This window comes from Argiope bruennichi, chromosome 2 (assembly GCF_947563725.1).
Source record: "Argiope bruennichi chromosome 2, qqArgBrue1.1, whole genome shotgun sequence".
In the NCBI taxonomy this organism is placed as follows: domain Eukaryota; kingdom Metazoa; phylum Arthropoda; class Arachnida; order Araneae; family Araneidae; genus Argiope; species Argiope bruennichi.
This window is the reverse complement of record NC_079152.1, coordinates 116,096,088-116,109,199: the sequence shown is the minus strand read 5'-3', so window position 1 is coordinate 116,109,199 and position 13,112 is coordinate 116,096,088. Positions and strand designations below refer to the sequence as shown.

The 13,112-nt window shown below is 30.7% G+C and overlaps 1 protein-coding gene across 1 annotated transcript; it reads right to left on the bottom strand.

The window, feature by feature from the left end:
* Positions 1-4,295: 4,295 nt before the first annotated feature.
* Positions 4,296-4,823, bottom strand: LOC129962302 (uncharacterized). Its single transcript, XM_056076049.1, has one exon. The coding sequence runs from the start codon at positions 4,821-4,823 to the stop codon at positions 4,296-4,298; it is 528 nt and encodes a 175-aa protein (XP_055932024.1).
* Between the last annotated feature and the right edge of the window lie 8,289 nt (positions 4,824-13,112).

The window sequence follows — 13,112 nt, the reverse complement described above, 5'->3', positions numbered from 1 at the left end:
ACCATTAGAACACCAAAAGAATTACGAGAATTGCGACACCTCACTCTACATTCTTAAATTTAAGATGCTCATTAATCATTCATCAACTCAATAGTTTCTGAATAAGAAGTGCATGTTTTAAAGTCAGCAAACTTTTGAATTTTTCAATTTTAATGAAATTTAATGAATGGACTTTTCAATTTCAATTAAAATTTTTTCTCTTGTTATTTTTCCGGTAATTTGATAATTCAAATGTTCATCAAAATTTTGAAAACTGGAAAATTAACTTTGCTGTTAGTTTTCAAAGTATCTCCAAGCGCAGTTTTATTAGACAGCTATTCTTTTAAAACATTTTTGTTGTTATTTATTTGCCTGAACTTTTCTAAAATAACTTTCTATTAGTAGCTGAAACATTCCATTTACTGGTTTTTTAATTGGAATGTCTGGATGTGTAATTCATTGCTGAATTCATTAAACTGAAGGCGAGACGTGATTTCATCTTTTTTTTTCTATCCACTTGGCTTAATATATTTTTGTTTATATCTGGTAATTTTTTTAACGGTTTTTCACCGACGTTCTTTTTTTCCCCTTTTTTGGAGGAACTGAAAAAACAACATTTGTATTTTAATAAAAAATAAAAGCTTTTTATGGTAGTATTCTTATATTCCGTTTTACCATGAATGTAAAATTGTATTTTATTCATTGATCACTTTTAATATAGTTAAAAATATATTTCTGGTTCGGATCCTTTAAGATATTATTATTACTTAGTTATTAAATAGCTATTTTATCTGTATTCGAAATAATAAATTGTTTAAATATTTTAACTAGTTGAACATATTAAATTAAATTCATTTATTGTGTATTAAGTGGAATGAAATGAAATTTAATCTGCGCTATATATCCATGAAAAGGCGAACTCAAATGTCCAATAAATTCTTGAATATCAATAATAATAAAAAGCAGAATAAATATTTGTAATAACAATGAAAATTAATTTAACTTAATTAACATCACAAAAAATGATAAGTATTACTGAAAACTATACCTAAAATAATTAAAAATTGAGAGAAAATTGAACATTGCATGGCAGTTAAATTGGCATATTTAAAAGATAATTTTGAAAACTTTAAGATATTGCAAAAATATTTCTTTTTATTTTATAATATCTTCAGAACTTATCAAATAAAAATATCAAAACTTCATTTAATTTTCAATTAGTTGAATGTTCTGATTAAAATCTCAGATACTAGCTTTATAGTGGCACATTTCCACCATTCAAAGTATATTTGTACCAAATTTTCTAAATTTATATCCAGCGGTTAAATCCAGGTGCGGTCGAATACAAATCTTACCCTCCAAAGTTTCAAAAAGAGAAATCACTTTCTTCCTACTTCTGATAAAAAAATCTCAGTTTAAAGGTTATCTTGAAATTTCGCACTGCATTAATCTAAAGGTTAAATACATAATTACTATATTGTATATAGAATAAAGGCTGAACATAATTATTCACCACGCATTTTTTTTATTTAGTTTTAAATCTCAATTTTAGGAGTTTTGATAATGTCACCCAGAGCAAGTACATTACTTGCCTTTCCCCTTCCTTTTGTTGCACTGTTCAACATCGAATAGCAATTAGTATTCTGAACTTGAAACTCAATTGGAAACTGAAAGGGACCAATCAGAAAAAAGCCGGCTTAGAAAGTTCCACATTTCTACTTGTGTTCCAATATTAAGAATTGCGCATACACCTACACTGTTTGCCTACTAATGTTTTTAGTTCACTCAGAATTGATTTTTGAGTGAACTAAAAACAGGAGAACCAATCTATTATTACATATTTTGAAATTAAATTGACTTTTCCATCATCTAAAACTTTAAAATAATACCCGTTGAAAAACAAAGTTTTATTTTGCCTTTCTAAAAACTCCAAGCTTCTATTTTATTTTATAAAAGTATACAATACGAATAAAATGAATTATTATTTTAGTATTGGTCCAATAAATTTATTTCTAAATCATTAGAGACAGATATATGTTCCATGTTGGATAAAAGACGTAAAGAATTCAATTTTGTAATTTTTGAGTTAATGACTGTACTTTTGAGAAAAGTATGATACTTTTTATGCACCCCCCCCCTGGTGCTTAAAATTCCTGACATACTAACATTTTAAAGGAAGTTCAACCCAGCTGAAGCTAAAACTGGGTGAATTATAGAGTATTGAATATCTTTTTTTGGACCATTTTAAAAACCGTTGTGAGGCAGTTTCTCCAATCAATGCATGGTAATTGCTTGAGATGACTATTGATCGATCTAAATACTGAAATTCAAAGTTTCCTAGCTCGGTCGGTTTTTGCAGCAGAACTTCTGACACTGATTAATAAATTCATGGAATTGTACAAGAATTAAGAATTCACAATTCCTTCCGCAATGAAATTACAAACACAAAAACATGAAATATGATTATTTATTTCATTTAAACTATTTTGCCATTTACAAATTATACACATCTCAACAATTTAGGAATTAGCTGTTGGGTGATAATTAGATTAGATATTCCGACTTTCCTACTGCTAAAAAAAATTATGAATTCTACATAATTTTAATGCAAAACCGTATAAAAAATAACACGGAATATATGTTTAATTCATAGCTCTATTATACTGTGTAACATTGCAAAAATCGAATTCATGAATAAAATGTTTACATTGACTTATCTTCTGATTTTTTCCCTTTCTTGATTTAATAAACATAATGTGAAACGTTTAATAAACAAAATATTGTCCTCATTTCAAATATGCTGGCAGCTTTACCGAGGAACAAACGCTACCACTACGTTGGATGCCAGTTTACAGAATTCCCCCATTTAAGTGCATCAAGAAAAATACAAGCGAAGCGTTGATGAATCGGTCGAATTGTCCTTCACAAAATGGCATTCCGTTACGCTTCGTGTCAATTCAGCGAAAATTGCAGCAAATAGTTTCGTTCCACCCACCCTCACCCCTTTCATTATTCTCAATACTCGATTTTAAATCGGGAACAAAGATTTCCTTTCCAAAAGATTTATTTTTTAAAGTTTTATTTCCTCACAGAATTGTTGCGCTTATTTCAGTAACAATGTTGGAAAAAATTGAAGAAGCTAAAACTTCTACAAGCCTGAAATATTCCATGATATTTTCTTTGAAAAGTATTTAAATCTTCGTTTCACAAAGCGGAAACGAAGAAATCATAAAATTTTAACACGCATGAGTAATTCTTATAAAAAACCATCAATTTCTTTGTATTTAATACAAGAAGCAAGATAATAAATTATGTCATATATGGTTGATTGGTTTGATTTTATGACGCAAGGACCAGATTTGATCATTCTGCGCCAAACATTTGTTAAACATTGTTTTCGTGTTGAAATTTAAAGCATTCTAAGAAAAAGATAAATTAAATCTGATGTAAAATTTGAATATCTTTTAAAAAGGTAAAAATATTTGAATGAGGGTTATCACCTAAAATGTCATTTAAGTTAAAAACAGTCGCGCCGAAATGAACTTGTCGTTGTGTACTAAAATACTGGCATATACATAGAATGTACTTAACCTTTAAAACACAACTGCAATTATTACAAAGTGGCGCATGATCAGAGTGCAAAAGATGCCTTTCGGTCAATAGGAGTGGCCTATTCGAAGTCTCGTGATAATGACATCTTTCTTTCTGGGCAGAATTTTACTTTTGAAACCTTTGACAGATGGCTGTATTTGAAATAGTTTATTCGTAGATAGTTTTTCCCACGTAGATTGCCGGAATTTATTTTGAATTAATTTTATTGCTTGTATGCAGCGGGTAAAGGAACAAAATTTTCTTTCAATATGGTTCAACTTTCTCTGTCATGAATGGAAACAAAGAAATTTAATGACTATCACCTAAAAATTATATTTAGTATTTTTCGCATTAATTTAATGAATTTTATTATAAATATAATTTTAAAAATATTAGATAATAATTCAAAAAATATATAAGGAAATTTTATTATGTAATTTAATATCACATAAAAAATTAATGTAAACATAGCGAAAGGTTTTTTTGTTTGTTTGTTTTTTCTTCATTTTGTGATCGGCAGATAGCGAGTCATCTGACCCATGAACTTTGAAGTTGGTTTTGCCAGTATTGTTTGAAATATTTAATGAAAATTATTATTACATCATAGCAAGCATTTTCATTGCGCTTGAAAGTGAAATGGTGACCAGAAAGGAAAAATGAAGCTTTAATTAACAGCAAATCAACAGAAATTGAGTTTAAAACAACATTATTTGTTAATTCTACTTTTAGACACACCGTATGGCCACATATCTCGATTTTGTACAGGCCATCTTTATTTTTTCAAGCACTACACAGATGAGATTTCGCAAATTAGCTTTTTCTCTATCAACAACTGGAATGGGAACAACAACATTACCTCCAATATCAACTTCAAGATGTGTTGTATCGGAAATCTTTTTTATTTGTTTGGCTTGCTTTATTAAATTTTCCTTGACTTCCTCTCTAATTCGAAAAATATTGGTCGACTTCTTAGCAAGCATATGCTCCCCTGATTGTACTTGTTCAGTTTCTTGTTCCTCTGCATTCATATCCTCGAAAATTTTCTGAAGCTCATCCTCGTCTTCGATAGTTTTTATAATATCTGATGGCAAGGTTGAGATTGTCATTCCAACCCTTGGTTCAATCCCAAACATAGCTTTGTATGGTGATTGTTTAATTCCTGAATGTAGAGCTCTGATTTTCATGAATTGGACAAAACGAAGAGCATAGGGCCACTTTGCAGTTTCATTATCCTTCATCCATGAAGCCAACATATTTTTTTACGTTTTGGTTGGCCCTCTCAATCGAACCATGTGACTGGCTGTAACGAGGCTTCCCATGAACAATCTTCAATTCTGACCAATACTTACGTAAACTGTTCTATAACTGAATTTACAAACTCTCTTCCATTATCAGATTGCAGTATGCAAGGAGCCCCAAATATCAAAACGATATCAATTATTTCAAGGCAACCTCTTCCGCTCTTTCGTTCTGAAGTTGTCGTAGTAACACAAATTTTATTAAATGGTCTGATAAACCATAATAAACTTAAATTCATTATCTGCCTGAGATTGCATGTCAATCAAATTCACTTGGCAGTGACTATTCATTTCTGAGTGAATGATAGGTTTAAAAACCAAAACTTTCCTTTTCATATTTTTTTTTCTATTGACATGTTTCACACATTGATAAAAAAAAAATTGTATTATCTCACTGGTTATGTTAACATATTTTCTTGAAGTTTCAATTTTAAGTCTGTCTCTACCACCATGTCATATGGCCATATGTGCACTTTTGATGACATCAAAAATTTCTTCAACTCGTAAATAATATTTGATGGGTTCATTTAAAGAAATCAACTTTTTTATTCCACTGATTTCAAGAATGTCAAACCTTTTTAATCTGTAGTACTGAACAAAAGTCTTGCTAATGGCAGATTTTGCTTCTTCAACATCAGATAAAAGAATTTTGTATTCATCACGTGTAATCACATTAAAACTATTCTGATTTTTTCTGTGACAATTGTAATTGTTCAAGAAATCTATTCTTCCACTTTTTAGAACAAAAAGCATTATTAATTTCTTCACTCATCGTAAATAAATGAAACAGCGCAAGATACAAGAATAAAATTGGACAACTTCACATTGTTTTGAAAATTTCACGAACAAGACATCTAGATTCGTACGGTTTTAATTTGACAAAACCGAAAATAACTAGAGAAAATCCGTAGTCCTTAGCGCTGTAATTCGGGTTTTCCCTGGCGCTGCCAGTCAGAACGCGTTCTCCCTAGCGATGTCAGTTAGATCGCGTATTCCCTAGTTAATTCGCGTTTTGACTGATTTCGGGTTTTCACTGTAACAGCTATATTAAGTTCCCAGCATCAAACAAATGATTAGTGGAGTTTAAAAACTTTCTAATTGGAACTGACGAGCATCGCGCATAGAAATCGTGCAACATCGAGGTTGTCGAGCGAAAGACAGCAGGGAGCAAAGCTCCCTTGTATTCTATATTATATTATATATTTAAATTGTCCGGTATTCTTGATAACGGAGAACAGTGCTTTATAGCACAGTATCAAAATACAGCCGAAGAACACATGAAGATAACACTTGTAGAATTCAATGGCAAATACACGAAGGCAACACATCGTTAGTAAACAATTGAAGCAGCAGAGAGATTATGAGATAGTTCGGTGGAAATTAAAAATCTAAAGGGGGATTTCATTTGATTATCAACTAAATTTAACTCTATCTCTCAGGTTTTTATAGTCTCTGTGGCAGGACAAAGAAGCTTCTAGAAGGATATTATATCTACGCTCTTAAATGAGATATCTCCAGAATTCCATGAGTTTCGAAATTGTTTTTTTCAAAGCTGCGAAATTCATAGCTAAGTTACCAAATTTATCACTATGATCTGGAGTTAGTGAGCTTCATTCATTCAGCAGCCATAAAATGTCTGTAAAATTCTTCCTTATCAAGAAAACAACTGCGCAGGGAAGCAATATTACGAATACATATATTATAAATACATTAGATATCTTGGATAACCTACCACATCAATAGTATTAACTTAGTCATGTCTACCAAATTTGCTAAACTAGTATATCTTACTACAAGAAGAAAAAGTCGTTTTTTTTTTTAATTATAAGTGCATAATATAAATGTAACATCTTGATTGGTTTGAAAGATCGCAAAAAAAACTGACGAATAAAATTGGCGAAATCCTTCTAGTTGTTGAGACTGGGACTTCTGCTAAGATTCCAGTTTGTGATATGTCTCAAACTCTGAGGAAGAGGAGCAAGGCAGTAGAGGGAGGACGATACAAGTATATCTAAAAGTCATGAGCTTTCAATATAAAACAAAAATTAGGGATTTTGGACCAGTTGTTGGGACTTGGGTAAAGATTCCTTGGTTTTTCTCATTCTTATAAATTTCTAGTTAATATATGATGTAATTGGAACCCAGATGTAGTTAATATATGATAATTTACGTAAATTGCAAATCAGGTTTTTTTTTTTTTTTGTCTTTGCATTCCGTAATATTCGTGGGTTTATGTAATTTTTTACTCTATTAGAGGTGAATTATTTTATATACATTGCAAAAATAACAATAAATTTCATTTCAATGAGTATTTAAACTGATTAGCATTGTCTTACCTAAATTGCCATTAAAACATTCTGTTGAGTAACTCGTTGATACTTGGTTAAAGATTTCAAATTATATTTAAGTTTAAAAAAAGAAACTACTTTGTAAATACAACAAATTATTTATCATATAATCAAAAATTAAAAACACATTAATCATCTATTACAACGTTTAATACTTTTTTCAATTTACTCTCTAAATCAAATGCTTCAAGAGAATATTATGAATCTTGAAAAATCAAGTGAATTCAATAATTCCTCAATAACAACTTATTAATTTAAAATATTATATTGTAAGTAATTCGCCAGTCACGAATACGAATCTAAGGAAGTGACTCCTTTATCTTAACGCATGGTTTATAAGGTAAAATATAATGTCTTTTGCCGATTTTAAACGATAAATTTTGTCAAAATTAACTTTCTGTTTGGTATATTTCCTTTCTTTCTAATTTTTAACTGTTTAAATTTTTTTTTTTCTCTTATATAAAATATCGAAAATATTGTAATTGTCAAAAAATTCGAAATCAAGATTTTGATAAATCTTCACGTTTGAAATCTTTCGAAATTCGATAAAATTTTTAGAAGTCTGCTTGTTTATAAATATGATAACTCAAAATTGGAACAAATAAGACGATTGGAATTTGTTAGGTTACATTAACGTAAAAATTGTTGAGTGTATCAAATTTTGGCCGACAGAAGATTCATTCCTCTGATCGTTCTATAAATACTATAATTTCAAAGTACAGCGAGCTAGAAATATGAGATTTCTTTTTAAAAGATTTTACTTGATTTGTATTTCTGTGTTAATTTGGATTTCTTTCTTCAACAGGCTGGCTGTCACAGTATTTGCCCATATGTAACTGCAATACATCACAAACCCAATGAGCTAGATGAATGAATTTTATTACTCGAACACAACATCAAAATAAGAAATCTGCGTCTCATTTTGGGTTTCATTTGTCAAATAATAATTCAAATAGTCAATAGCAAATTATCTGTTTGCTTACCAAAGCATGCATTTGGGAATATGATAACGCAGAAACACAATAAGGTAAACGGCTGTTGGTCTGTGATCGTAACATCAAGACTGCAGATTTTCTGAATTCAATTATTGAAAGATAAATGTTGAACATGTGATCCTTCTATGTTCCAAGTTTGTCAAAGAAAGACGGATCCTAAGACTGGCACTCAAGGACATTAATATAAATTGGCCTACAGAGTTTCGCCAACTTATTTCCACTAGAAGTGCTTTTGAAAATTTCTGTAAATTTATTGTTGACATCTGTAATCCTTCATAACTGTTAAATTTTCTTCTTTTTCTTTTTGTAATGTGTTACATATTTACTTCTGTAAGCCCCGTGTGATACTTTGGGGTGCACGGGGGATTTAAAATTGTTCAATAAAAAAAAAATATTGAAAGATGGAAGGTACAATTATATACTCGATTCTCTTTATGTGATGAAACTTGAATGGGCCATAGTATATGAGAAAATCAAGGGGTAAATTCATTGAATTAATTTTGGGGGTAAATAATTTAAAGTCTATACTTATGATACTTGTACAATTTTTTTGGTAAATTATACTGCATCAAGTTTTTCTCCGCGATAAATTACTAAAAAAATGCAAATAGACGCTAACCATCTTGAGAAATCATGTCATCTATAGAATCATATTATAAAACTTGACAATCTTGGTAAAATCGAAAATTGCCAAGTAAAATAAACCTTACCACGAACCAAGTACCGTTATGAAACTTGAAAGAAGCTATCCATGAGAATTGTAAAGTACTGAAGGACTAGACGCTTTGGCGAGATGGCGACAGAAACTAAATTTAGTTGGTGCTGAGTGGCAACGTGGAGAAAGTAGCGTGGAGCGGAATGATGTGGTGAGCGTGAAAAAGGAACACCGGAAGGAATAGTTTATTAAAATCTAAAATGTCTCATGTTTAAATGCTAGTGTTTGTAAAGTTGTGTAATGTAGTGATCGTCCCTATGTGTCAAAAAAGAAATAAACCAATTCGGTTTAAAAATCGACCTGTTTCTTTGGAATAATCCACGCTACCATATTACACAATCATCACTGACGCATATTTGAAGCATAAAAATAAATCTTCCGTATCACTTTAAAAACGACTGACACACTTGTTATAGCCCTTCAAACACATATCGAGACACGAACTAATTGCAATTTTTTTTTTCTATTTTCTTTTGTAATCTATACAATAATTAAATTTCTGTTGCAAATTCTTCTTTCAGATAAGGGATTTAAGTGCAAAAACTTTTAACAAGAATATTTCTGCTGGCAATGAAACAGACTCCCATGGAAGAAATATCACTTATAGGGGGAAAATATCAGGATTTCACACATCATCACTTCGTTCTATAAATACAGAATGAAGATAATCAGCATAACGCCTTTAAATTTTTTTATTATTATTATTTTGTGTTAGTATTATCTTAATTGTTCTCTGCTCCTCGGTACTTATAACGTTTAATACGAATTTTCTATCACACAAAGTAGGGCTTCAGTTTGCTTTCTGAAAACCCTTTCATCATCTTTATTCCTCCAGCTATGGCTTGCTTCTAGCTGTTAATGTGTCAGCGAGTAGAGTTTAAATAAATAGAGTTGTAGGAAGAGAATCCTGCACTGGGTGGGAAATGTATTGGCAAATATTGATTTGGAAGCTAGGTCATTATCCTGCAGAAGAAGTCATAATTCCTTTTCATTTCAAAGATCAAATCATAAGTCTGAATTCGCTTATGTAAAATATCAAACATAAGAATTGGTCGTTTGTTTGATCTTCAAGCACTCAGTAAATATATCTAATTCCTCTGACATCTAAAAAAAAACTTATCGCTCTTGTTCAAACAAGAACGGTATCAGCATCAATCACTTCTCGACCCTTTTTAAATCTTTTAAATTATATAAAAACTTACGTCCACAGCAAGCATCACTTGTTGCAATAGCGAATATATTTTACCACGAATTTCCAAGTTTGAAATAGAATTTCATTCCTGAACACATAATATTTATTAGGACCGAGATAGATTTGAACTAATCGTTTTTAAATAAAATTATTACCAAACTGCAGCCATATATGGAGTTGAATATAGAAGATAGAAGAGGAAATAACGTCCGTACATCCTTCTTTTTGATTTGCATTTCACTCAAATGTAATGTAAGTAGTCTTGCTGTTTTCTAGCCACACCATGTACAATCTTGAATTCTATACTAAACTTATTGCAACTGGGCGACTGTTTCTAAATGCAATAAATTTCAAAGCACTCTCCGGAATACATATCAGTTTGTCATAGCATGACAGTGTTTATAGGCTGGCATATTATTTGCAAATTTCGTCTTGGAAAAAAATCATTCTAAATAGTCTACAGAACAAGTTTTTGGAACTATCTGCCAAATTTGGCATGTGGTTACTTTTTCGGTATTAAGGCTTTTTCAAAAATTAAATTAGATTTTTGATTAATTAACTATTAATCGAAATTTTAACATTTCTGCTCTATGATTTCAATGCATTTTTCCCCTTTAGTATTGATAAAAAGTATTTTCGACACAATTTTGTGACAATGCATTTCCTTTCTATTGCTGCACGCAACAAAAGACGAAGATTTTTTATAATAAAAAGAGGAGTACTTTGATATTTCTAGAGCACTCTTCTTCGTGCTGTACAATTTTAAATTAGCTTAAATAAAATAAAAAAATTATTTCTGAATTTTTATTTACAGCTAATCTTATTTATAAGAAAAAACATTTAAGAATACTTTATATCTTCATTGTTGACCAATTTACGAAATATTCAGTTAAGAAACATCTCCAAGGGAGACTAGATTAAAAATTGGCCTGTCATAGGATCGAATGAAGATTACCAAACTTTGCCAAAATTCATTTTTATCTACCTATACTTACGATTAATTCCCGTACTTCAATGCTCACTGTGCTGAATATTTTCGTTCTCTGGTGAGAAAAATTCAAACTTCACAAATACCAAAGAGAGAAATGCAGTCTTCTAAGATATATGTTGGTGTTACTTCTCTGCTGAGAATGCAAATCTCACTCGGAAATTCGGTTTATTTATATTAACGTCCCATTTTCGAGCAGCACTAGGGCTATTTTGGGATGGACCTCGTAATTTTGAACCACGGTCAGATGACCAGGACGACGCCTGAGCTGGCAGGCACCCCCATACATACTTCCACACCACACCAGTGGGAGGACGTTTGCCCCCCGACGGATTTAAAGTGCACCAGACCCATTTACACGACGGTTCTTCTGTGGAATCGGGTCTCGACCTTGAAAGTAGAGACCTTACCAGTAGGCCATCGCTGCTCTCTTACTCGGAAGAATTTATTTCAACAAGACCTCTGGTTGGTCTTCCTTCTCTGGTGAGAATCAATAACACAAAATAAACAAATCTATTCCTTCCATGAAGAAGTGATGACTGAGTGTTTCTTAAAACATATGCTTTATTTAATATAAATATTTAAAAACTACTCATCATCCACAAGACCAAAATGAATTCCTTTTTCCAATTCAACTCTTTATTATCCAAACTTGGAAAAGAAATTGAAATTATTTCATCGACATGAACGAATTTCAATATCATGGCAGCCACCGGCGAGAAGATATCGTCTGCCTATAGTCCATTTAAGAGAATTGGAAATGGGATCACATTTCAAAATTCCAGTCCTTGAACGGAAAACCATTAGTTTTGTAATAGAATTACGGTCGGTTTTTATTATTATTATTATTATTGTTGTTGTTTATTTTACTTTTTATTTCATCATTTTATGTTTAATCACAATTACTAACTAAACTTTAACATATTTCAAAACATTGGATGTTTTCTAACATGACAGTGCTTTTAAGCATATCTTTCCTTTCATTTAATGATTCAAAAATCGTTAGGCACGGAATGCAGCAGCTGATGCAATCAAGTTTAAAGCATTATTATGCTTTGTTTATTTCAACTGATTAGTGATGATTTCAACTGGTGATCTCAGTGAGATGCAAACACAAGGTCTAGTTCGGACTCTCGATTCCCAAGGGCGTAATAGGTTCATTTCTTCGTGAAGTCGGTATTTATCTCATCATTCATTCAGATAAGTATAAAAGAAACGCTTCGCATTTTTAATACCAGAGGCAGGAAAGCTTATTAAGATAAAGCATTTTAAAGTGAACAAAATTAATTGTATATTTCTGTTCCTATTGAAATTAAAACTTATATTCATATCGGTGAATGTTTTGAAAATATACTCTAAAAAATAATTAGTACATGAAGGAAAAAGAAACAGTATTAAATAAAAGCAGATCTTTGTACCTTAAATAATTGTTCAGAACTCACAAAACTCGTTCCTATTAAACTATTGTTTTTGTATGTTCTGTAAAACGTTTCCGCATAAAACTATTTCAAGATATTTATCTCAAATTAATTTGTTTTCGATCGAGTACATTATAAGCTGGCAGCCTCAAACTGAAAAGAAATTGCAGCTGAAACTCTTGTAATAGACACTTTCTGCCTTAATGTCAATAATCCGTAACTTGAAATTGTAGTTTCAGTAGTTTATTTAATATAATTTCCGATTCAAGCTAGTATTTTCAGCATTTTATAAGCGATTCCCATTTCTCTTAAAAGATTAAACAATTTATTACAACTTAATATTGCAAAGAAAAGTTAAACTCCCCGAAATTTTGTGATCATAATATTTAAATAATACACCTTCATTTTGATTTTTTTAAAAAGAATTTTTACAATAATATTTTCGATAAATTATTTAGAAAAATAATACCCTCTCCCTGCTATCGCTTTGTATCAAATTTTCTTTTTCCAATGAGGATAAATGTAAGAAATTAAATTAATAATATATAACATTAAGCAGAAAAATTACATCCATCTCTCTGTCGATCT

Excerpts from the sequence above, each read along its gene's own strand:
- LOC129962302 (XM_056076049.1), bottom strand. The coding sequence starts at position 4,823 with ATGTTGGCTTCATGGATGAAGGATAATGAAACTGCAAAGTGGCCCTAT.